Source organism: Cuculus canorus, chromosome Z, assembly GCF_017976375.1.
Source record: "Cuculus canorus isolate bCucCan1 chromosome Z, bCucCan1.pri, whole genome shotgun sequence".
NCBI classification, from domain to species: Eukaryota; Metazoa; Chordata; class Aves; order Cuculiformes; family Cuculidae; genus Cuculus; species Cuculus canorus.
Window position 1 is genome coordinate 65,146,432 of NC_071441.1, and position 27,175 is coordinate 65,173,606.

Below are 27,175 nucleotides of genomic sequence, written 5' to 3' on the forward strand. Positions count from 1 at the left end.
ACTTTGTGCTTACATCATTGCAATTATTGCTACAGCACACACTCCTTTTGTAGCAGTGTTAGCATGAAATTTTATTCCCAGTGGAGGTCAAATAATTTACTATGAAACATTACCAAAAATTATTTAAGACAGAGTTGTTGAAAATGTTTTGCGGCCTGAAAAAAAAGATAAAGGCAGAAAACATTATGAGTTAACATGGCTGCAAATATTTGCTGCCTTGCAGTTTGTGATGCTCCCTTCATTTGAAGATCCAGAGGTTTTAAATGGGTGATGCTCTCCTCCAGCTTAAAAACAAATTTTGCTCAGACTTTAGTCTATGTATACATAGCAAGAATCAGATAACACATTGCAAACAGCATAGAAAATATTATTAAAAACTGCCTAGGTAGACAAACTTGTCATTACCAGCACAACTGACTCTTGTGATATTTTGTCTCTTCCCTACAGCCCCAGAAGCTGCCACTGGGCTTTATCCAGATTTTTATGGTTGTTCTTGACTGATGCACCTTGCCTTAGGTATCCAAGCATGGAGGGGGCAGCTTAAGTGACCACATTTTCTTCTTCAAGCTATACAGACCTCCCTCTGCTATCATTATAATACGTCACTTCTGAACACCAGCTTCATGAATGAGTAGGGTTTTTGAAAACACTCAGTATCACAGACAATGCCCGACTTCCAGCTCCATTATGTCCTATGTCAGATTTTCCTTTTCTTTCTCAGACAATGTCTCAGCTATGGTGAAGTCATTAGCTTTTTCAAGGCAATCCAATTCCATCCCGTAGCTATAAAGTGCAATAAAAAAAAAAAAATTATTAAAGCATGATGATGCTTACAACAGTGGAAGAATGCTTGGACTTTTTTAAGACTAAGAAACTGCTCATGAACATTCTGACCATCTTTCCACTGGAGGCTTTTTTGCCTGAGGCTGTCATGTAGTGGATGTACCAAAGGTGGGCAAACAGCACAGTGATTCAGTGCTGTGGGCATATATACAACAAGAACTTGCCTTAATCATCGAAAGGTCCAGATGTAAAGGGGAGAAAGGTAGAGTGACAGCAAGCTGTTACTCTAAGGCCAAGGACCTTCAGAGCAGATGGGGAAGCAGAAGAACCACTTGCCATCCTATGTGTCAAGAAGAAGGAGTGAAGCTTATGTTATTTTAGCAGATGGCTTAGGAACTCAATGTGATTTTTAACACCTGATTTATACAGATCAAACACTTCCAGACCAGTCCTATTTGTAGATACACTCTTTGAACAACATCACATCTACTACCTGTTACCAGATGGCTACCAGATTTGCCTGCTCTCTGGGTCTCATCTGTGACCCTGATCTCTGTGGTCACAACACAGACTCTGTTAAAGTCTTGCAGATTCTTCCCAGATGGTATTTTCAGACATGTTTTTTTCTTCCTATCTATGTAATCCAAACTATTCATATCTCAATTAATTCAAGTTCTGTTCCTGGGCTTCAACAAATGCAATGTAGCTCTACCGAGAATGGTGATGATAGAAATAATTTCCCTCCCAGACTGTTGATTTGTTTTTATAACTCCTCTAGTTCAAGTCATCAAACACAAAAATTACTTGTTTGTGCCTCTGAGTCCCTTCAGAGTGCATGACCACACTTCTCTCACCTCTCACTCACTATAAAGGTGACAGTGTCCCCATTCACAGGACTGGCCACCAACATTCCTTTGTTACATCTATGTAGAATTTCAGTATTCTTTAACGTTCTGCCGATGCGCATGGGATGGCAGTCTTTTAAACATCTGCCATCAGAATATTATTTCACTGTACATAATGCAAAAGGCCAAACATTAGAATTGTCCATAAATGTTAATATGCCTAAATCTGACAGCTATGATCAAGAGCCGCCAATAAAAATTGGTAGCAAATCTAAGGCTTCTCTGGTTTGAGTAAGGTCCAGTAATGTTTCCACCAATTCCTGTAACAGAAATTCCTAGCAAATGTTTTTCTCTACAACACATTCAATCTGAGACAGTCTGGGTTATTGGTAAAAGAAGGAATCTTGGAAGGCATCCAAATTACTCAATCATTCTGACATTGGAGAGGCCAACTGTTGGAAAGATTTTGTGAGAGTTAAATGAAACTGTTCTAACAAGACTTATATAAGCACAATATGATACTCTGGCACAGAGCAGGCCACAACCTTTAGGTGCCAAATTATTACTTCCATGTTGAACAGGATGTTCCCTTCTAGTCTGCCACTTTGGTTTGCTCATTTTTTAAAAAAATTCCCCTGAATTTCTGGTAACAGTAACACACTGAGTATTGCTTCACTGGTTAAGGAACTCAAGAATATATTACTGATTTATTTATAGGCACTGAGAGATGGTGACAGAATTGAGAACAGAAGTTACAACTCTATGTTCCAGTTTTGCATGCAACACAGGAGAATTCTGCTTTTCCACAACCCCAATCTTAACTGCAAGGTTTTATCTTCTTTCAGTTCTGTTCCTTCTTGTCATCCCTCCTTAGTGTATTTGTCTTTACAGGAGTAGAACTGATCCTGGAAAGTAGAAAAACTTGAGGGAGCTTGAATGACTAAACTTAAAAAGATCAGACAAGAGCAGCCTGAAGCGCTACTGAGAACAAGTACCCTTAATGGGAACAAATACAGGCCATAGTCCATAATTTCTGTTAGTTCTCGGTCAGCACAGAATCTAGCATAATAAATGTCACATGTAATTTATCAATACAGCAAATATTTTATGGAACTTGAAGAGTAACATTGACTATGCTTTTCAAAGTTTATGCAGAGTCCCAGAGAAGTTACAGGGTCCTCAAATACTGTCATCCCATTAACTATGAAAAACATTTACATGTGTAAGCAAAAGAGAGAACACTATAAAGAACAGATTCTAGCTGTTTAAATGCCAAACACCAGGTCATACTTTACAACACGAGCCCTCCAATATAACAGTCCATGGCTGAAGATGCTTCACCAGCTGCCAGATAACTCCTCTATAGTGTAGGAAAGAGTGCATTGATCATGACATCTCAAATGGGGCTGAGATGACATTACTGCTAATGTCTCCATTCACTGCAAAAATCCTGCAAAAGCAGTCTCCATCCCTTAAAAGAGTCTGCACAACCTGACAATCTGTCCTCTTAGGCCAGAATCTCATCCAAAACATCGTGTACTATAAAACTTCAAAGGAAACCCAATGTTATTGTGAAATGGTCTCCCCTGGGATGAAATGAAATGGGGATTTTGGACTTGGACAAATTAAGACATATTACTGACAAAATATTAGTGCATTCTTAATGAGCTTTTTTTTTAATCCAGTGGTATTTGTTAGTTCATAAACTGAAAAGCGTTGATTTAAGTTTGTCACCTGTAATTTGTCACTCACTTGCTGCTTTTGGAACATTTTTCTAAAATACATTTTAAAACCAGGATAGAGATTCAAAAAGGTTTGCCTGTGTTTTCTTCCCAGATTATTAAACTGCCAGCGGACTAAGAGACTGATGCAGCCAGTAAGTAACTCCCTGATGTTTACAGCTATGCCAAGCTGCCTGCAACTCAAGAAACAATCACCTTTCATGGCTGTTTATTAAAGCATCCAAAACATGAAATCATATAAAAATTGTTTTTCACTTCCTAAATCAGAGTGCCTACATTGGTCAGCATTTGTATGTACCTGTATCTACATTGCTTAGGTAGAAGGTTTCCCTTCCCATTACAAAGTCATCTTCGCCATTATGTTTGTTTTAATTTTACCCAAAATAAAGACCTAGAAAATCAAAAGGAGAGTGGGGGAGAACACAGGGTGGATCAGGTATTTTGTTGCTACTTTTTGGTGAAAGAACTAAGGGGAATACGATAGAGTTAGCAAGTAGCCAGCCTCAAAGCAGCAAGCGGAGGTGTCTGTGAGCAGGTAAGTTATGGAACTCCTTGCTGTGGAATACAGCAGATGCCGAAAGTGTAGATGGATTCAAAAGAGGACAGGTAGAATAATGAAAGACAAATCCACTGTTCAATATCACAGAACAGTTAGAAACCATCTTTGCTTCAGATAGTCTATTAATTTCAAATTGGTAAAGCCTGAGAAAATATTTTATAGGAAGAATCAGATATGCTCGCTGCGTTTCATGTTTTCTTGTCATCTGCTTATGGCCGAATCAGTGAGATCTAAGAGAGGCATTATTATTGTCACCTAAACACTTCATATTTGTTATCTTAGCAAAACTTAGCAGATCAGATAAACATATGATATTACTGAAGTGATTTTTCCTATAGGTTATTTTCCTAAATAATTTATCAGTTCCTCACAACATGGAAGAGCTTTGGCCAAGAAAATCTCCTGCTGTGTGGGCACTTCTGAAGACTGTTGGGTTTGACTCACAGCAGTGCATTTGCACAGCTAATTAGTTATTAATTGTTTATGTGTGTATCGTGAAGCCCACCAAGTCTGGAACTCCATACAGTGCTTCACTGTGGCCTAAGGTTGCAAAGAAGTTTGACATGAGGTTTCTGATGCCATATGGTACATGTGTGACTGAAGTTACATGCAACTAAAATGAGAAACTAAGGGGAAATATTAGGCCACTTTAATAATGCATCACATTATTGGATCCACAGATCATGAATATCCTGAAAATGAAGCACAATTAAAAGTCAAGTATCTGACAAAAGCCCAACTTCTCTGCTGTTTGTTACTCCTCCATGAACTTTTACAGCCCTTAATTCTGTGAACTCCTGGGAAATGAATCAAATAATCAGGACCCTACAGCTCAGAAAGGGAAGTAAATAGTACACTTAATTTTCAGCTCTTTGTCTGCATGTTAAAATGTAAACAGCCTTTCTTCAAAGGTAAAAAGAGTGAAATGGCTGAGGGATAGTGACAGATTCTTTATTAACTTTGCCTGTCCAGACAGTAGTCTTCGTAGCGGAAAAGGCGAGAAAGAGAGGAGAGCTTTAACAACATTGTGACTAGATTTGTCAGCACTCACATGATAACACGATGACTTACATGACTGAAGCGATTTGAATTCACAGAGCAATTCCTCACTCATTGCATTTCTGGGTAGAATCAACCCTGAGGCTGCTATCTATACATCTACGAATATGAACACTATTGTTTGAACCAGTCTTATTAGTAGCCAAACTTGACAATTTAGTGGTCTTTCATTCTTGCTAGAAAGAATTTGGCTTGAGCTGACATACAGTAAGGCTGTAAGCATTCGACTGGCTGGGTAACTTATTTTTCATAATAGAATCTTAGAACAGTTTGGGTTGGAAGGGACCATAAAGCTCATCCAGTTCCAGCCCCCCAGCCATGGGCAGGGACATCCAAATAAATCAGGCTGCCCCAGGCCCCATTCAACCTGGCCTTGAACACCTTCAGGGATGGGGCAGCCACAACTTCCCTCGGCAACCTGTGCCAGGGCCTCACCACTCTCATCATGAAGAAATTCCTTCTTATGCCTAGTTAAATCTGCCCCTCTCCAGTTTATAGCCATTGCCCCTGGTCCTATCACCACAAGTCTTTGTAAACAGTCCCTCCCCAGCTTTCCTGTAGTCCCTTCAGGTAATGGAAGGTCTCTATAAGATCTCCTTGGAGCCTTCTCTTCTCCAGGCTGAATAAGCCCGACTGTCTCAGCCTGTCCTCATATGGTAGGTGTTCCAATGGTATTATGTCACTCTATTTTCCCTATAAACCTAGAAGTGCTGGTTGGAGTTAATATAAGGTAGCACTGAAGACTTCTTGTGAAAGATGGAGAGGATAGGTTGGGTTATTAGGAAATCCTAGGTAAAATGTTTCAGCAACAATCTTCACAAAAATACAGTAGGTCACAACATGGAAACTAAAAGACAGGTCTTCCTGTAGTCCCTCTTGCCATGAATGCAGAAATCTTAATTTTCATCATTCCTCTTCCACCATTCTCAACTTTTTCAAGACAAGAGTAATACTGAATGGCAGAACAAGGAGACAAAATTTGGAATGACTCTGTACAATCTCTGGTCATTCTGCTGACCTGTTAGAGGGCCTTCAGCAGCAGTGGATGTTTTCTTCACCGAAAGGGTCATCAGGCACTGGCAGAGCCTTCACAGGCTGATGGTGGAGTCCACATCCCTGGAGGCGTTTAAAAGACTGGCCGATTAAGTGCTCAGGGATATGGTTTAGTAGTGGACAGATACCGTTGGACTTGATCTCAAAGGTCTTTTCCAACCAAGTGATTTTAGTAAGACATCTTCCCTTTCAGTTAAAGCAGAAAAGCATAACTAAGCAATGTAAATAAAGAATGGTGTTTAGAAATATGAAACAGAGATGAGAAAATGCTGAATTGACCACATATAAAAATTTCTGCAAATAATACATGGAAGCAATGAGTTGAATACTGTAAGAACCATACCACAGAAATTGAGAGAGGAGTGGCAGAACTAATTGGAAAGGTCATCAATTAATATTAGTAAACCATTGCTTTTCCACTTTGAGGACAATGATAGTTACAGCTAAGAAAAAGACCTTGAGAATATCTTTTGGGGAAAAAAAGAGCAAAACCTGATTGGTTATACAGTTATCTTAAGCACAGAATTTTTACATTTTATTAGATTTAAATTCTGTTTTCATTTGACTGTTGCTATCTATACATATTTCCAGTATCTAGTTGGGTTAATATTTATGAGGGGCAAAAACTTGTGCCCATGCAGGCTCACTTCAATAGGGCAACAGAGACTTGAATACCATTCCAAACTGTCAATTGTCTTTTTCTGTTTGAAAGCAGTGGATTATTTTACTTAATATTCTCCAACACGCATAAAACAGTTAATTAGCTTTTCTGAATGTAGTCCTCGACACTGATTAATTAAGATTCAAGGACTTTATTTAGCAATCTTGTCTTCATAAGCTTTGCAAAGGTCCCTCTTATTTAAAGCTTTCATCCCAGTCAATTTCCAAAATAACATACTATTTTATTACGGGAAGGCATTAGAAAAATAATGTATGGCTTATTATATTTTTTTCTCCACTTTATTGCAACAGGCTGCCTAGTGCCATACAAGGCTGCTTCTTGCCAGTGGCTAGAGTTTCCCTGTAGGTATCTCTAATCAACAGGAATCTGTCATTTTTATTGACAGATAAATAAGAGTAGAGAGCTAACTTAGCTTAATTGTTACCTAGAACACAGCATCTCTTTTAGGACTGTAACCAGTATTTAAAACAGCATTTAAAGCACAAGAGCAACAAAACTGGAGTAGCGTATAAAGCTGTATTCAGAAGGGCTGCTTTAATTGCCCTCTTGCTGGTGGAACACACTGAAGTGGTAAGAATATTCTGCACCACAATTTGGATTTGGCTCCACTCCTAGGCACCAGCCCACAGCTCTTGCTAGATAAATTCAAATGAGGTTAGATGCATCTGATCTGAACTATTTTCACCTGAAGCCACAATCACTGTTTAGGCTCAACCAGGCATATTGAGAAGCTCATGGTCCATGTTTTAATTGCATATTGACTTCTGCTAATCCCAGTGCTCCAGCTGCATTTCTGAGATCAAAGACTTAAGTGGAGGGATAAAGGCAGGTTACCTGAAGATTACTAGTAACATGTAACATCTGCACTGATCTGGAGCTTTAGGACTTCCCTCTCCAACACATCAAGATGATAAATGACATGATCAATGAGTACCTGTGCTGTGCTGTTGTGCTTGCTTGAAAAAAATCAGGAGATTTTTCAAAGCATCTCCTTCCAGCATGAAAGGAAATGACACGTGCCAGAGGAACAGCACCTCTTCAGTCATGTCAAAATAGTCTGTTTTACATGTGTATGATATAATGAAGATTTATTCTTTGACTACCAGGCACTGGGCTCAGTTAGGAAATATTCCCATATAAGTGGAGCAGAGAATCTAACATGGTCAAATTCTGATTAGCACAGACTGATTTCAGTATCACTATCCCTTCAGCTTACAGCTGACTTCATTATTTTACCGCTAATGTTTCATTGATTTTCTTCTTTTATTTTCGCAATTTCAGTATTTTCTTTCTCTACTAAGTAGATTAATAAAATACTTGAAGGCAGGTTAACGGTTTTTTCCAAGTTCACAAAAACAGGTATTTTCATGAAAAAATAAATCTTACCTTAACCACTTCGTTTGTAAAGACAAATCTGTTCATGTCTTGACAATGCTTAGAAACATTCAACATACCTCTCTAATAGGTTTCACTTGGGGAAAAAAATGGCACATTTTCCTCATAATTTTATCAAGTAAATGTTTTGGCAATATATTCGCATTTTCCCACTACGTAACTCCTTACTGTCACCCTTTAAGATCTTGACATTGGCCACCATGATACACAGATACAAATCCCAATTTATATAGAAACCCAACTGCGACCATCTGAGAGGTTGAATTCCAGCTTTGGCTCCTCTGCTTACAGGGAAATCATTCCTGTCTGGTCCCCTAGGGAATGCCAGGAGACATGCTGCAACTTGCATGTTATCCTGTGTGTGATATCCCTGATGCCACTTCTGTACTCTGTGGCCCTGTCTGTGCAGAATTTCCCACAGGAACTGTGTAAGACATAAAGGCAAGATCTTGGCCTTGCTGTAAAGGAAAGAAGAATTCTACAGCATGGCCACAAAGGTCCTACTGCTAGGCAGGGAAGAAGAGGAACATGAGGCTGTCCATCTCCTCCCACTGAGGGCTTTCAGCAGTCAGATCTTTGCTTCCCTACAGGATCACTGTTATTTACTTCGCTGTCTACCATTCCTCCTGTGTGAAAAGAGGGTCTGGGTTCCTCTCTTTCAAGATGGTATTTTATTTTATGTTTTTTTTAACCTCTGCTCTGGTATTTAGGTATTTGCTCTGATATTTTCATTAACTATTGAAGGAAATGCTGCAAAGTGGGCAGCATCCCTAGAGAGGACATCCTCTCCTGGGCCAAGTACCACTGTACTAGGGTTCATCTTCTTCCTGAGGAATGACAATCTTTCTTATTTGTGACTGCACAAGTTCTTCACACCACCTTGGGCTTTTTCCTTACTAAGGAAGGAGATTCAATTATGTAAGTCTCCAGCTCCTAAAAAAATACATCCCAGTCCGTTTCTTTTACAATTTTGAGATTCCTACTGTCTCAAGCCTAAGCAGCAGAGTCTTGCTCCAGAAGCACTTTCTAAATACTACCTTTTCTTTAAGACAAGGGCACTTTGTGTCTCTTTCTCAGCTGGCTACATGCTTTTACAGTCTCTCTTAAAAACATTTCTTGGAATTCTCACTATTCCCAGACTAAGTGCCTTGTAAGCTAGGATTTTGCTCAAGCACAAATTGTGTTACCACATGGTTATAAAACAGTCAGACTATAGAAGCTATTACAAAAAGCAGCAGCAGCAAGTCCAGAGAAGGCCATGAAGATGATCGGAGGGCTGGAGCACCTCTCATGTGAGGACAGGCTGAGAGAGTTGCGTTTGGTCAGCCTGGAGAAGACTCTGGGGAGACATTATAATAGCTTTCTAGTACTTAAAGGGGCTACAGGAAAGATGAGGAGGGGCTCTTTATCAGGGAGCACAGGTATAGGATGATAGGCAACTTTTAGGGTAAAAGAGAGGAGATTTAGACTAGATATTAGGAAGAAATGTTTTGCTGTGAGGGTGGTGAGGCACTGGCAGAGGTTGCCCAGAGAAGCGGTGGATGCCCCATCCCTGGAGGTGTTCAAGGCCAGGATGGATGGGGCTTTAAGCAGCCTGATCCAGTGGAAGGTTTCTCTGCCCATGGCAGAGGGGTTGGAACTGGATGATCTTTAAGGTCCCTTCCAGCCCAAACCATTCTATGATTCTATAATATGCTGGTGATACATAAGAATGAAACCTCCAGGGATAAAAGACAAGAACTTGTAAAATGGTCAAATGTGTCGTGGTACTTACCAATTATAGAATGATTTTTCTTATCACACATTCACTTGAATAATTCCTACTAATTTGTCAGTTTAATTCTTCTACGCATCATTGCAAACCTCTCAAATACCGCTAACATTATTCACCATTGCTGCGTCTAATTCATTTGGCTTCTTTGCTATGGGACATTTAACAAAATAATAATGCATTAGGCATAATGTGACTAAATTAATTTCTGTAATGCTGATTATACTGGATTACTGCAAAAGTAATTCATCCCTCTGCACTGCAGACTCAATATCACCCAGAAGCCAGCTCACATCATAAAAGGTACATGGCACACCGAATGCAATGAACAAGCATGAAAACTTGTAAAATCTTAGCTAACAACATGCTTGTTGACTTTAACAGTGGTAATTTGCAATATTTAATAGCAGACTATTAAGTAATTACATACTGTTATACTTGTACTGAATTTTATCATTAGATTCACAGCTCTTCATTTGTCCACCCAACCAGTCATTTCAACCTACAAGGCAACCAACTTGTTTAAGGATGATTTGTCCTCATGGCTCTCTGCTGGTTGTTCTTCATCTTGCCCGTTGTGTACTGGAGATGGATTCCAAAAACTAATGCAGCACATGCTCTGTGATTATTTTGGAAACTGAAGTTAATTTTGACCAACCAGTAGTTCCCTGGATCCTCTGTCTTTTTGAAAAATAGGCGTAACAGCCCCAATCCAGTTGTCAGGGATCTCCTTGATCACAATGCTTTTTTATAGCTGTGAGGTGGTGCTATTGTATTGGACAGCATTTCTGTGTCATCCTGTGTTGTCCCATGGTTATAAGGCGACTTCAGAGCACTGTGCTCTAAAGCCTTTCTAACCCATTTCTGCCCCACTGCTGGGAGCTCCTCTCTTTCAGAAACAATGCTGGTATACACAGAAAATGGAAGTAGGCCTTGCCTGTGAAAACTGAAGTGAAAAAAGGCATGAAGTATTTCTGCTGTTCCATGTGCACCAGGAGGATGTCAGCCTCAGCCATCAGTTTCAAGGAAGCTGCAGGGATTTCTGTGCAGGTGATACTGTTTACTCTAGCACCTTCTCAACTGAGCACTGATGTAAGCACTGCTGAAATAGCTTATGTTTATTCTGATGCTGCTGAAATGGAAATTCTTCAAAGAGAATTGAGCAGTCATCCCTCACCCTTTCATCAATCCAAAGCAAGAGGCAAATATAAAGGTTAATCTCAAATGTGCACAACAAGCAGTTGCAAACCCTGTGTGATCAGCTCTTAGGTTCAACAGAAAATGTAACCTGACACACTGAGAATACGTTTACTTGGGCTTTAAAATTTGCCCCACATGACAGGAAGGGACATGACACATTACAACAGGCTATGACTTTTCAGTTCCAGCCATGTCAGAGAAACACTAACATTTCCAAAAGAGTAGGGAACATCACTGATTCTAAGAGAGGAATGTCATAACCGCTTTTTTAGGGCACCAAGTTTACAAAATCCTTTTGAAACGTGAATCTGAATAACTTTCCAGGGGAGTCTGTGGTAACCACAAATGGGAAGAGCTGCTAAATTCATATCCTATTCTGAAACTAGCACCGGGGAACACAGGAGATACTAAGTGCTAGATCTTCAGCTGTGTAGCTGTAAGACAACTAGCAACTTGGCTACAGGACAACACTGGATGAAGGAATCCTTTACATTTAATTTAAGTAGGCAAGTTTCTTTTAATTTCCACCATAGCCTTTACCAACATAGCAATTGAGTGAGGATTCTACAAGTACATTATTATAATCTATCTTATTCTGATTTATTCTAGTTAACTGCTAATCACCAAAGCAGTCTGATTCTTGAAGGGCATAGCCCTTAACACTGGCATACTCTTAACACTCACAGAAACAGCACATCAGTCCTTTCAACACATCGGAGAGTCAGGGCAACAGTATGTACCTGCAGTTAGCCACATGGACTGTTTTGTGAACAAGCAGCTCACATATCAGTGGAGAAAAGGCATCTTGCAGAGATGACCACTAACCAGCGAAGCTCCATGATGTGCAACAGAACATCAGAGAGCTCACAATCCTTTTTGGGAACATGTAACAACCAGGGCAGAAGTATCTTGGTTATTTTTCTTTCCTCGATTTATCAGTACTTCACAAAAAGAAAAGCACAGATGCAAGGACGTTTAATGACAGCATATAATTCTCCGTTAACACGCACTGCAAAGCCATTAAAAAAGTAAAGTACACTCCTTGCACTGACATCAAGTAAGGCATTGATTGGATTCTTCACCTTTTAAAAGGTATTATTTTTTTAAAAAAAAAAACAACACTTCATCAAATAATTCTTCAGAAGCACAAGTTTACAGCTGGTGATGCACTGAAAAGACTGATAAGCTAACATACCATTCTCAGGAAACATCTGTTGATGTTAACAGTCAAAAGCAGAACCTACTTCTACATCTTTTAACAATGCTAAACTCTTTAACACAGCTCATCAGCAGAGTCCAAATATGCCAATAAACACTTTGTCTTTTCTACTTCACAGAATGCAAATGAGTATCTTCCAGTTTTCTTATGCTGGGACAATGACACTTGCATTATGACAATTTGCACAGACTTGAGATCTTTCCTGACATTTCTTTTGAAGAAGCAGGAGTGAAATTTGAAACACACAAAGAGCAAACATTGAACTGTTTACTTGAAATGCTCAAATGCTTCAAGTCAGTGGTCTATGCTGGCTGCTGAACAATGTGTAAACATTTGCATCTGTTTACTCCCACTTCACACTTGCATGTTTTTCCTCATAATACCTCTATTTTCTCTTGGAAGAAAAAGAAAGGTAAAGATAGCAGTGAAGGTTTCTGGCTCAGAGAAGAGCAACCTTCACTATTCAGAATCTAGCCAGCAACACATTGGGGGGAAAAGTTCCAACTAACTGTTACAGTGTCAAAACAACTACAAGTATCAAATCAGTCTGGAAAGTACAGTCAAAAGAAAATAGTGGAAGCATTAGACTGAACTTGACAGGAATGTTGTATACAGCAGTTGATAAAAGGAGCAGCTGTGCTCAGAAGCTGAAAGAGCAGGAATAATCATGGTGAAAACGGAGCACAGGAGAACAGGCAGGCACAGGCAAGTAACAAGCCTGAGAAGACGCTGGGAGGAGTGCTGTGACACCAAAATGGAGAAATGCAATAGGAAGCTGCTAGTCAGAGCTAACCCAAAATGGGCTTGGCATTGTGTAAGAATCGTAAAACCCTCAGTAGTTGTCCTGCTTGGAAGAAAATCTAGGATCAACAAAAACTCTATCCCTTAATACAGATCATGATTTTTCTCACAGCCTGTTAATATGTCATTACAATACCAACAAGCTAAAGCTAGTTCTTATAGATAATGCAAAGCCCAATCTATCAAATTCAATTGTAATGAGTCTTGCCACTTGTAATCAACAACTTTTGACTAATATAATAAAATATTGTCCCTGGTATCGTGTGTGGAGGAATAATACAGGTGAAACATCCACTCGCATCCACTAGCAAGTGGAAATTATTTTTCATTTCTGAAAAAAAGTTATTAATGGCAAAATGTTGCTCACCACTTTGATGCAGGGAAAAAAAAGGACAAAATAAAAGGCTAAGAACAAGAAGCAAACAGAGCTAAAGGGATAAGACTGGAAACAGCTTTAAGAACAGTCAAACGCTCCTGGAATAGCAGCAGTACCTAGGAATGTTGAGGAAAAGACAGATGAACAAAGGAGGTGGGATATCAGTATCATCTAAAGACTATTTTCTGAAGGAAACAACCAAAGTGTTCTAGGCAGACTTAAAAAACATCTGCATATGACATAAGAAACTGCATTAACACAGATTGCAATATTATGTCAACAGTGTTATACATAAAATGTTTGCAAAAATTAGCTTGCTGGTTCTGCTTTAGAAGAATAGCCTGTTCAGTATGTATTTTTTCCTCCTGATTACATCAAGTAGTCCAGAAGAAAAAAGAAAAAAACCCTACTCTACAAATCCTGTAAGTTTTGCAAACAAATCTTATACATAGACTTGAACATCTGTGCCCCAAAAAAGGTTCCTGTATGTCAGTGAAAAAACACACATGCGCACTCAGTAAAATGTAGAAACCATTTCACAACTGCTATGTGGCAGAAAGGCAGTGAAGCACGAAGAATAGAGCACAAATATTATTTTTCCCATTTAAGAAGTAGGAGGGCCAAACAGGATTAGAAGACAGCAAGTCTGGATATACAAACAGAAATACATTGCTTCCCTCAGTACTTAATTAAATTGCAGGTCCCATTACTACAGGATGTTGTGAAGGATAAATGCATTCTAAAACAGATTAGATGAACTCATAGAGAACAAACATGTCTGTCACAGAATATTAAACACAACTGTTAGAAAACAGCTGGGTCATGAAGTATCTAAATAGTTGTCTGCTGACAGCTGGTGTGATGTGCCTGAGAAAGGATTGCTTTATACATAATTTGTTTGCTACACCCTTTGATTCTATTCCGTACTCCAGACAGAAGACACTAGACTTCACAGAGCTTTGCTCTGATCCAAGAGGAAAGCTCACTGTCCACTATTACTTCTCCTGAGGCAGGTCTGCAATTACTGGTTTACCCATCTTTTAATATTCTAATGTCTTGGTCCAAAAAATGATTCTTTAAGGTCTTCTAAATTAGTTACAGTAGCACCTATAAGCTCAGAATCTTATTATGCATTTATTACACTGAAGTTTGTATCTGCTTCAGATCCATTCAAGAAATTCCAAGCAATGGGTTCTTGAGAACCATATCAACAGGAGCTAATCATTCTACATTACAAAGCATTTTCTTAAATCTCAGTTGTAAACTTAATTAAAAAAACCTCAGGTGTACATCACGCCCATAAGACTCCACATTCTCAGGCCTAAATGGCTAGAATGCAACAGTCTGCAAACTTCCATAGTACTTCTTTTTTCACTTCAAGCTTTAACAGGAGTCAAAGTTATGGGTAACCACAAGAACACCACAGAGAAGCTGTAAAAGTTGATTTCCCATCACCTCTGCACTCCTTGGACAACCCTGACAACTTTTCTTGCAAATCTGAGCAGCAAAAGAGGTGCTGATCTCATGGTACATGTGAGAATTGTCACTTGTTTCAGGCAGTATATCATAAGTCTACACTGCTTGGACATGTTTGTAGATAATTTATTCCAGGATACATGACAAAAAAGAGTTCCATAATATGATGGCATTAAAAAAATGTATTGTATATACAGAACAGCAAAACCACACTGCTGTTTCAGGCCAAATGCAGTGAATGCATCTTTCAAGTTTTCTCATAAAAATTGCATATATTTGTAATTAGTCTGTGTTTGTAGCCTGAGCACGTGAAACAGAGAAAAGGCCTTATACAGGAGATTCTGCTGTGAGGCAGTGCCTTCAAACAGCAAAGTTGAAGATAATCTCATTCATGAGTTCCCAAACGCTACCCAAACCTTATTATTTGAAACCTAAGTGTCAATTAATAAAAATAACAGCTGATTCAATTGAAAATACCCCACAACTCAAAGCTTTTATTCTGGTAATCTTTATTTCCTTAATTTTTCTGATTTCAGAAAAATTAAGCCTCCCAATTTATAGGAAGAAACGTGTGTGGTTTTTTTAGTTTAGTTTTTTCAAATTCCATCATTTGTCCTGCAGCTAGAAATCTTTGCTTTCAGATACAGGTGTCTGAGGCAAAACAACAAACACAATTTGCCAAATTGAGAAGAAAAATAGTTTTTACAAACTTTCTAGGAAAAGCGCTCTGGCTGCAGAGGAATGCAATTTTTACATGAATTTCCTTCAAACAAATATTAATAAACTGTTAATAATTCAGACTTTGTTTTATTTTTGAATCAACAATAATTTTTTATTAAGCAAAAATAGGTTTTCATCTCCTGCACACAAATGACATTCCCACTCTTTTTTTTTTTTGTTTTGTGCAACTAATTCCTTCATTCTGATATTTGCATTTTTGGTCATGGAAGCGTAAGGTAACAAGCCACATCACCTATATGGCCATCCAACTGTTTGTTCACTGACAGGAAAGTAAAACAACATGGATATTTAAGCCACGTACATTAATTTTTGCTCCAACTGAAGTGAATAAAAATACTCAAGTTATACACATTCTAAAATAATATACCATACACAGATGTATAAAATAGAGCATCAGAAGTCCCACAATAACTCCCAGAATCCAGTATTTTTGGTAATAAATTGTACTATTATTCTGAGGGGAATTTTATGCAGACATAATTCTTCAGTATTTTACAGTAAAGCACTTTTCATATATGTTAACACACATAGACTCTGATTGAAGAGAGTCTGTAAATGAATCCAAGTTTCCTGGAGTTGCGTTGACAACCTGGATACCTCTTCCAATAGGTTTGGCTCAGATGAGAGAATCTTAAGATGTAACTGAAAACAAAAACAAGCCATTAGTGAAACAAATAGAGATATATCAACGATACCACCACCACCACCACCACCAACAATAATCATCATCATCATCTGTTTCCTCATTCAAGTCCAATACTTCACTTTCAGGAACACTGCAGGGAAAGGAAGGACTCTCCCTTCAGTTAATTCTCTCTACTTAATGCTGCCTCCCCTTTTGCTAGTATTTTACAACTCCATTTATTCCCATATATCTATTAGATGAAATAAGGCAGAAAAACTTCTTAACATATATTACTGCTTTACTAGATCTTCTGCCACCTGCTGCCGAATCTATCCTAATCACACCCTTCTCCAGAAACTTCTCTAGAAACTTTATCTTCTTTCTAACCTACATCATAAACTCCTCTTTCGGCTAGAAAGGCTAAACAGACACCCCTAGGTCAAGCAGGATTAGTATTTCAATTATCCATGTTGCATAAGGCAAGAAGAATGATGACAGCACACTCTACACTGATAAAGGGAGATGATGTCTCTCTGTGTAATAAACAGTAACCTTAGCAAAGCACAAAGAAAATAAACTTCTTGATCTTATGAAAAGGCAATACATTGTTACTACTTAATGGAAGTAACTGTTATTCTCCTGGCCATAACTTCAATCTAGGAGTCTTGCTAAGCCCAGAGCTGTTTTACTTGGAATATACAACAAGATATTGCTGTTCAGGTATCACAGACTGAGTTTATATTATTCTATCGTACTTCAGACCAGGAGTACGTTTCTGAGGAAAATTAAGTTGCTGTCCACAAACTACCCTGCAAGAACTAGATTTCTTTTCTATGAAACTTAAACAGAAAGTCACATTCCAACATCCAATATTGCATCTATTAATCATATCCAGTCAATGGGACCAGACAATAAAAATCATGATAATAATATAGACATGATATTCATTCACCAGAGGCTCTTTGCCAAGACCCCAACCCTAAGTATTTTACTCTACAGATCTACTCCTTGTTGACTGCACTACTTTTTCTTGTGGAAGTTGCTCCATAGATTCTATTTAACCGCCGAAAAAAGGAAAAGAGCAAGTCATATTGTCCAGCATTACACTGTGTCTTTATAACCAATCTCTGTCATATTGCTGTTAAGAAATATCCCATTAAATAGACAGTATTACCTGTGTCTGAATGTTTATAACAAATTTTTCCTAGTAAATTGTAATTAATTGATTTCCCAGTTTCTTTAAACAGAGTATCTTGACTAGGTAAGCTTTTGTACACCAGAAGGGTTTCAATCCTCTGAAGAGCTAGTCTCTCATTGAGAATAAAAGCTAATGTATTCTATCACAGAAACTTTCTGACTTCCACACACAGTGGAATAATTTCATTAGGTCTGTGACACTTAACAGGTAACAGAAGAAAACCAGCCAATTGAAATGGAAAGTAAAAGTCAAGCTTTTAATGTCTAGTGGTAAATCCAACAAGATGCCTATTTTACTTCCTCACACATTGTGTATTGAATTGTTTTCTTACTTAAGGTACAGCATATTTTATCTTAGCAATTAATAACCATTAAGAAGGTAGGTATGTTACAAGAAATAAAAACTATTTTAAGTAATTAATACTAGAATAAAACCTGTAATCTTCACAATATCTGGGTTTGTGAGTTTTATGAGTTGTCCAATTACCATTTTAAAACCATCCTCATGTTTGTTTTTTTAAAAATCATTTAAGATAATTATTCTGAGCAGACAATTTACTTCTTTTTACTGGACAACCATCATTTTAAACAACACTAACAAAAAATTTTACATTAAAATTATTACCTTTAAAAACAGTGCAAGGTATGCCTGGGCAAGTTCAAAGTTGTACTTCTTGTTCAGCATCACCCCTATCATTCTCAAGAAGCTTAGCATCACCTCCATTGAGCCACCACCTTCAGGGGCCAAACCCCTTAGTTCTATCTCAATGTTGGATGGTCCCAAGCTTTTCAGTAAGTTAAGTGGAGCTGTATCTGTGTTAAAACATTGAAGGATAAATTATTGGTAACAGTTGCACAGAAAAAAAAATCTTACAAACCCTTAAAGTGGACAGGTTTATTCCGAAATCCTTAAGCAGTGGCTCAATGTTTTTACTGTTTCCTTACTTGTTTTCTACAAAATGCCATCCTGTCTTTAACTCACCATCCCATCACACACTATGGAGAAGTACTTCTCTAATAAGAGAAGCTCACCTTGAAAAATACAAGTAACATCATCACCTTTTTATCACTCCCCTCCTAACTCCACCCCCCCAAACCTCCTATATCTGTCTTTTAAGCTGACCTAAATTTCTTATCAAACATATAATATTGTCATTTTACATCTCTTGGCAATAAGGACCTATATACTCTGGACTTCAAGGTGTTACTGCAAATACATTCCAGAAAAGATGGGCTGTTACTTTTACTAGGAAACTTTACAGTGTTTATTCTTATCGAAATTAACCTAAATTGAGGATCTGCTGGTGCATCTAAGGTAAAAATTACTTCTGTGAAGTTAATTCCTCCTGCTTTCCCTGGGACTTATCATATGGTGGGATAAGGCAAATCTTTTCCCTGTCATATATACATGTAACTTAGAAATTCTCCCTTCCTTGCTTTAAAGATGCAGAAATAAAAATATATATGGTTGGAAACACAGCTGCTGGTAAAAGGTCTTTTAATTAAAATTTCTTTTGCTAGGAAGAGCAACTATGAAAATCATTAGCTAGTTTTTTTTTAAGTACTAAACAGACGCATTAACTCACTTCTGTGCTGTTAACATTAAATAAAAAGAAGCATGGAACATGCTGTGAAGTTGATACACACAAAATACGGAAAAGGTGCCCAGATGAACCTTATGTTCCACATAAGTCCAGATGTCAGGTACAAACCTCTCTTGGGTACCTCATCCCAATGGTAAGCCATGAAAGCTTCTAGTATACTACTATTAGTTGCATAGCCTAGTCACCTTTAAAAGAGATGCTTGTAAACTAGCAAGCATAGAGCCATGTTACACACCAGCAGCATCCTGAGTCACGATCAACAGGCTCCCTGGATTGCCGCTAGATCATCGATTCTGGAGAATACCTGCCTTCCAGCAGCTAAGTGGCCTGAGAGAAGCCCATCGGACCACTACTACAATGCATCACGGAGTTCAGCTGCTCCCTGGTACAGCCAGCCTCTAGGTGCTTGTTTGGGTTTTTAAAAGTTCATCTGATGTTTCACTCTTTGAGCAGCTTTGAAGCAGCTTAATAGAATACTACCAGTTGAAATACTAAAAAGTCAGCATAAACCCACACCTTGTTTGTGAGAGATTAATAAAATCCTGCACACAGGACGTTTCACGTGCAGTTGCACAATCTAGTCATCTCAAAAGAGTTTAAGAAGGGTTAGAAAAATTATCAGCAGAAATGTCTTGTGGACAAACTACCAGTGACTGTCTATTTACATTTCCAAACCAGCTAAATAGTAGCATTTATTTCCAAAAATCTAAACTTCAATGATTCTGCAGCAGCACAAGTTAAACAGGGAAAACAGCAGTACATTTTAAAGGCAATTTAAGTGACTGAATTTTCAAACTAATTGAATGTTGAAAGAAATCCAACAGGTTATTTTCTTATCAATTCTTCACAATCCTTAAATTATAAAGTGATCACTTAAAGCTCTAAGTTTGCTGAATGTTTAGTGAAGTAGCCCTTGAAAACCAAACTTAGTAGGTAAATTATGGTTTTCGTATCTCAGTGCACCACCAAATGATCTCTTACCATACTATTCCCTTCCTTTCTTACACTACTAATGACACATAGCACCTTTTCTGGGTGAAATCATCACAATCTCCAAAAAAATCTAACAATCTTAGGAATGTTTTAGTCAGAATTGGGATCCATACTGCAGGCAAGCTGAAGTATAAGTGCATTTTTTATCTATATTGGCTATCTATTTAATAGTCAGGTCTTAGACACATAACAAGGTCATCCTTTTTGCCTTCACTACTATACAATGCGTATTTTTTCCTCCCACATTAGAGATCAGAAATACATCAGAAATCAAACGTATATTAAAATATGATTAGCATCCACATTTTTACTGAAACATCTTGGTAACTTACATTCATTAGTGCTCAAGGCTTCTTCAAGATGAACATAGAAATCAGATTTCTGTGCCAGTACTCCAAGGTTTACTACCTTTGACTAAACCATGAAAGTAAAAGAGAATGTACATGAATATGCAAACATGTTTTTACATCTCAATTAGATTCTTTTCTTACTGACAGAGTAAAAGACTTTAAAAACTATTATGTAGATTCTTGCTTTTACCTGTGTATCATTTTCTTCCTCTGGAGCAAGGTATCGGGGTATAAGGCCAGGAACTGTTGGGATGAAGAAAGGGGCTGACTTTGGAACTTTCGGTGGCTCTCTCGGTTTATTTTTTTTCTGTTAATTAGATATTTGAATTAAAATCATCATCATATTAAGAACACATGGGGGTTTTCTTTATCAATATTTTTAAAATACTACAAAAAAATCTAAGGACTAACTGAAAAGTAAATATATAGGCAAAATGTAGTTACAGGTAAATATGAACAGCCTCTCTTCCAAATTCCATAAAGGGCAAAAAGCACCATATAGAGGTCTTTTACTAAAAAATCATGAAAAATACCTGAAAAGCAGGATCAAATTTTGTGATGAGGTAAATGCAGCTCATTGAAGAAGGGCAAATGTATCTGGCCATGTACTAATATTTTGTATGCACTCCCTTTTTTTTTAGTTATGGGAATGCCCAACAGTGATTTCGAGGCATAACCTACAACAGATTTACAGGCGCTTATTTGCTGCATCGAGATGAAAATATCTGCCTTCAGACAGCTATTTTGCATGTTGCAGAAATAGTAATGGCAAAAGTTATGAAGCAGTTCCACCTTCTGAAGATTTTCTGAACACCCAAAAGAATGGTTAAGGCAACTTTCTTCTGTTTTACATTAGAGAAGAAATAGATCTTATTGTACCTCCTTCTTAAAAAATACCATTACCTTGATAACATCAAGACTGAGGAGATTTTTCCACCTTGATTCCGGTAATAAGGAAAGGGTCACCAGCTGCTCTCCCAGTTGCTCAGGTGAGACATATTCTATCATATCATCACATGTTTCTTCATCTCCTGTCGCACTGACATCTGTCAACAAGAACAGATATCTTTTGTCAAAATTTATACTTTACGTATTTTTTTTTTAAAAAAAAAAATCAAACCAACATGATTTATTATGCAGTTTTCAAAAAGTGCATGCATAACCACTATATATCACGGGTGCTAGCATAACATATAGCAGGAAAGCTTCAGAAGCAGTCTTTATTAACCCTGGGCAATATTAAAATTAAATTGAAAACAATCATAGCTAAAATGTAAAATTGCATGAACATGATTTTAAAGACTAACAAGCCACTTCGGCTGAAATGATATAAAAGCAATTTAGAGAAGTACTAAAGAAAGAACAATGCATTATGTTTAATTTTGTTAACAACTAGAAAATACATACACAGCCATTTTAGTTTTGGGTTACAACAACATTCACAAACAGTTCATATGTATGACTGAAGTGGCACATGAAAATGAAGAAAATCTCAACATTAAAGCATAATATCACGCAAGACATGCAGTCTGTTGTTAGGTTTTCCCTAGTCCTATTATGTGGACTTGACCAAAGACATCTACTTTCCCTTCCCTTTTGCAAAATACTACATGGCTGAAACCATGAATGTGATAGAAAAGCCTAAAACAATGAAGAAATATAAGCCATTAAAAGCTCTGAGCATCTTGATAGGAACTTCACATTCGCTGAAGACAGAAAGTTATTAAAGCATATAGCCAGGATCAGTTTAAAAGATTAAAATACTGAAAGTTTCTACATGAAATCCTGCATCCCTAATTTAAGTATCTAAAATAGGTACATGCTTAATAAAGCAGTATTTAAGTATGTTCTTCACTTTCATGCGGTCGGTAGCTAGGTGTGTTTCTCCTCCAGATGGAGCTCTAAATGTAGGCACTACTAAACTTGAGCAGAGAAGATCTCCGTCTAGAGGCCTTCAGAAGCACAACTGTTTCTATCAAGTGTATCCGAAATGTAATTAAGGCCTTTCTTGCACTGGGAATCTAGCACAGTTACATTGTAGGTCTAACGAGTAAAATTCTCTTGCCAATAAGACAAAATACAGCAGTGAAATGGCAGTTAAACTACCATGGCATACAAGCAAACGAGTTGGAGGGAAGTCAGTAAAGAATAATCCCATTCTCACTGCCTAACAGTAATGTTAATTTCAAACTGTCCTCACAGATGTCAAAAAGAAAGAAATTTACAGAAGTCTGGGGGCAAAAAAAGGAAGCAAGTAGCACAGATGTTTTTATTACCTAACAAAATCTCCTTGAAGATGTGGAGATCATCACCATGTAATTCTTTACATCTAAACACAGAACCGTGACTAGTTTTCAGAAAACAATATTAGCATATGAGTAAGTATGCCAAAAGCGGTAGAAGCACTGTCCGGTAGAAGCAAATCCAGAGAAAGAATTCTAGAACACAATGATTTTTCGCAGAGAAAGCTAACCACATTCTATCAGAAATACAACATCAAACTGAAGATAAAGTACTCTTCCATCTGATGGTTACCTTGCACAGGGCAGGTGCCAGGGAGTGGAACCACAGAAGGCTCATAATCCGCCGGAAGGGGCCGTAAAGAAACAAGTGAATACAGACAACGGTTTGACCTGAAAAAATAACACAGGCATTTTAAAAACAATTTCTGGGTTAATGGGAACAAGTATTTTAGACATAATTTTTACTGCAGCCTAATACTAATTCACTACAGCAATTCATCAGGATCTAATCCAGATAAACAAGAAATGAAACATAGCAATACACATCACCTCAAAGTCTGAAACATAAAAGTTATGCTCAAGTATTATTGCCCAGAACACTTAATACATATGCAATTATGAAGTACAATTACTTCAATTATTGCCAGTTACTGTATTTACTTGAAATTGCAAATTGGACTCTAAAAAGCTTGCTTTGTACTACATATGTATAATACATTATGCTAGCATAAATGATTCATCATGCTTCCGTAGAATTTCAGAGTAGTACTCCTAGCAAATTTTCTTGAGGTTTGGGATGCACACAGGGCATTCTGGCAAATGATTTTTTTTCTGTCAGTATAAACCAGGTCTAGGTAAAAACTTTTGTCATTATTCACAATGAAGCACTTATACTTAATCACAGAAAGGTCTAACAATTGCAACATCCCTCAGGAAGAGCCATAGACATCTATCAAAAACTCCAAACCACTTAACAGGTGTGTTTCTTCAGTTCTGGATGTAACCAGTCATTTGCTTTAAAGCCCTGTCAGGAGAAAATTGAACTAAAGCACATTTTACATCTCTGCTGATCTATCATTAACAAACAGAAATAATCACAACTTTCAAATTCTTCTCAGAAGTCTCAGACAACACTGCATACCAGCACAAGAAGAAAAGCCCTTCTGAAAGTAACACTATGTGGGCACTAACATTTCAAAAGGAAAAAACCCCACTGGAGTCAAAGAAAAACTTTAAGAATGGCATAAAAGGAAGGCTTTAGAGTAAGAAAGCAACATTTAGGAAAAAGAGATAATTTAATTGTCCGACTGAATACCTTAACTGAAAGAGGTTTCAAGATTTAAGAATCACAACAATACAGAATACCTGTCTGAATTAGAACCAGAGAAGACAAAACCCTAGAGATCGTACTCTGCATAACAATTCTGTTTGTCATAGAGGTGATTAAAAGATTTCTTCCCCCTCTGAAACTCTGTGTTGAAATAGATATATTACATACTAACCACAAATAAATTCCAAGATCATCCACATGTGTTGAAGCTAGGAAATCTCCTGTAGGAGACATAGTAAGGCTCACAGCTGCGGAGTCAACCAAAAAACAATCTATAAGGCTAAGGAGAGAAAACAGAACAGAGAAATGAAATTCTCAGCAACATGAACTTGTTTATCTATGCACATCTGAATTACAACACAAATATGACTGAATGCAAGCAGGACACTGGAACTATGCATACCAACCAGTGTAGTAGAAGTATTTAAACATGACACACAGACTTAAGAAATGAATGGCACTGAGCAACAAACCACTCACCTCTAAGACTCTCTAAAATTAGACGAAGCTCGTACATTCATGCTACTTCCTTAGACATCCACATTCTGCAGAAAATACGACGAACCACCTGTCCGTATTGAGCTCTTTATGCCTAACATTAACCTCTCTAGTGGCCATAAATTTTTTGCTTTCCATCAGCCCCATTCTGCTCTGACTTCTTCTTTTAACGCTCTGCTAATAACTGACAATACTCTCTCTCAAGATCCTTCATACACACTAGCACCTAACGTTTCTGAAGCAAAGATTAAACTGTACACTGCAAAATCTGATTATCTGCAACAGTGTTTACCACATATTGAGCCTGATATACCATTCCTTGATCATTTCTTTCACTACTGCAGAAAACTGAAAAAGCACCACATAAAAGAAAGTCAAAATTTTCAGTAGCATGTCACTGTTTTTAACAATAAGCCATTTTTTGTTCTGGATGATGCACACCCTAGTAGAATTTCATTCAATCACGGGCTGATAGCTTGTCATTTGTGGGGATATAAATTTCAGTTACTTCAAATTATAAGAAACAGTTGAGTTTGACAACTAATCCATTGTGAAAAACAACAGGACAAATGGGGTGCTTGAATACTCTGGTCTTGTTTACAGAACAAAATCAAAAGCAAAGTGAATAGTGACGAAAGCAGCTAGTTCTACACCATGTTCTGTTTGCTAACCATACAACAAATACTGATGTAACAAAGCAGTTTAAAATGTAAAATCTTGTGGGCATGTATATTCTTAGGTATCGAGCAACTCCTTTGATGGGTTGTCAAACCATGTTAAAAATAAAAGCCTTTTTCCCTGAATGTAATGTTTAATTCCTGCTGCACGCTGTTAAGATACACATTACAAGTAAAAAGGAATGGGGCAAGAGCCACATCGTTGATCACTTGCAATGTAAAATACACAAATGCTAAACCATAAGTGAAAGAACAGGTATCAGTTACACTGATGCATTTTGCATGCAGTGTACAAGGGCTAAAAAGTGTACCATAAATTGTTTCAGTTCCAAATCTTAACAGTAAGTGAGAAATATTGCTCAATAAAGCTATCATAAAGAAGCTTATGCTTTCCTTCTATCATAAGGAAAGAACCGCAAAACAAAAAGCTAACAGTGAAATAATTTTTTCTGTTTATTGAATTTAAATCATGATTAAAACTACAGACTGGGAGGGGAAGGAGTGATACCAATTCACTATAGTAAAAAATTGACACAAAACATACAGTCAATGCTAAATGAATCCTACCTATGTGCTAAAGGCATTCACCTTTACAGTTCCTGCCTAACTGCAGAAGGGAGACAATGGAAAGTACAAAATTACTGAGCTCACAGCATGAACGGATTTCTTCCATCATTCTGTCCCAACTACTCCATCCAAACTATAAACAGTCAGCTTGTGTCCTTGATTCCTTAATTTATCTATGCAAGTAGCACTGCAGAAAGAAAAACTTGTGTAATGACAAGGTTCCTGCTTGTAACTGTCTACACAAATCAGTAATTTCTTTCTGAATTTTCAAAAAGGCCTACATAAAAATCACGCACTAGGAACACTCACATTATGTAAGGAAAACTAAGCAGCATTCCCAAGTAAAAACAGATATTCAGTAAGTAAATGGTATGACAGCTATTAAAGTCAGTTGGTATATTTTATAACACAAGACTTAATAATTTAAAAACATGTTTTCCATCCTTTTATAAGGACAATATCAAAGCTGAGTCTTTAGAATGTACAGCTTATAATTCAGTTCTCCTGTTTGTGAGCAAATATACCGCAGCAGGAGCAAATCAAGCATCTTTTTAATAAAAACTCTTCTTCCTTTTCAGTACATTCCCTTGCCTATAGTTATGGGAATAGCTTTCCTTTTAAATTCTTGAAGAATAATTTAACATAATTACTTTCAAAACCAGAACTTGTCATTAACCTGCCTAGATTTCAGCTACTTAGAAAGACAAAATATTTACTTAGGTGTAACATGCAAATAACAGCTACTGTAAGATTGCTTTTAAAAAACAGTATGAATAGATTCTTACTGCAAAGTGTTATGTTAGTCAAGAAATGAAAGATGCAAGTAACATTTCTGAAGTTTGATAATTAATGCCACACTTTTTTGTAGGTGTATTATTTTGGGAGGAAAGAAGGGCTAGAAAAAGGAAGTCCAAACGCAGTGTTAATTTCCCTCCCATTTATACTAGAGAGAAGACAGTTAACATCCAACCTGTTCCATTTCAGACTACTGTATTCACCACGTAAGAATAGGCCAACTGTTTGTTCGAGATCCATAAACATCTTGTATTAAAATGAAAACTTACATAGTACACAGAATTATTTACTAAACCACATCAACAACATTAACCAACCCAAGTGAAAGCATTCAGTCCCAGGTATGACCACAGCTGCACATGGCATAGCACTCACTACTTAAAAAAAAAAAATCTAGCTGATGTGCTGCTAAAAGCATGCAGTGGCAGAACTCCAAGTTACTTTTCAGCCTATTTTTTTTTCTGGGTTCCTGAACTTCTTGTATGTACTTGTGTACTTCTTGGCCGAATTTCATTCTGGGAGAAGACAACTCACAGTGGATCACAGAAGACAATTTTTGGCAGTTACAAGCATGCACAGATGAAAAATATGACT

At 37.5% G+C, this 27,175-nt stretch overlaps 1 protein-coding gene across 3 annotated transcripts in view; it reads right to left on the reverse strand.

Moving 5' to 3' along the window:
- Positions 1-11,627: 11,627 nt before the first annotated feature.
- Positions 11,628-27,175, reverse strand: part of WDR36 (WD repeat domain 36) — a 42,048-nt gene continuing 26,500 nt past the window's right edge. Inside the window, exons 20-26 of one of the 3 annotated variants that reach the window (XM_054054646.1) lie at positions 24,217-24,324; positions 23,007-23,104; positions 21,375-21,517; positions 20,662-20,778; positions 20,454-20,535; positions 18,150-18,337; positions 11,628-16,344 (exon numbers count right to left, since the gene is read on the reverse strand). In XM_054054646.1, the coding sequence (XP_053910621.1) occupies positions 16,195-16,344; positions 18,150-18,337; positions 20,454-20,535; positions 20,662-20,778; positions 21,375-21,517; positions 23,007-23,104; positions 24,217-24,324 (886 nt within the window). In that variant the 3' untranslated portion in view covers positions 11,628-16,194. The remainder of the gene's footprint in view (positions 16,345-18,149; positions 18,338-20,453; positions 20,536-20,661; positions 20,779-21,374; positions 21,518-23,006; positions 23,105-24,216; positions 24,325-27,175) is intronic. The other 2 variants (XM_054054647.1, XM_054054649.1) reach the window with 2 other exon arrangements.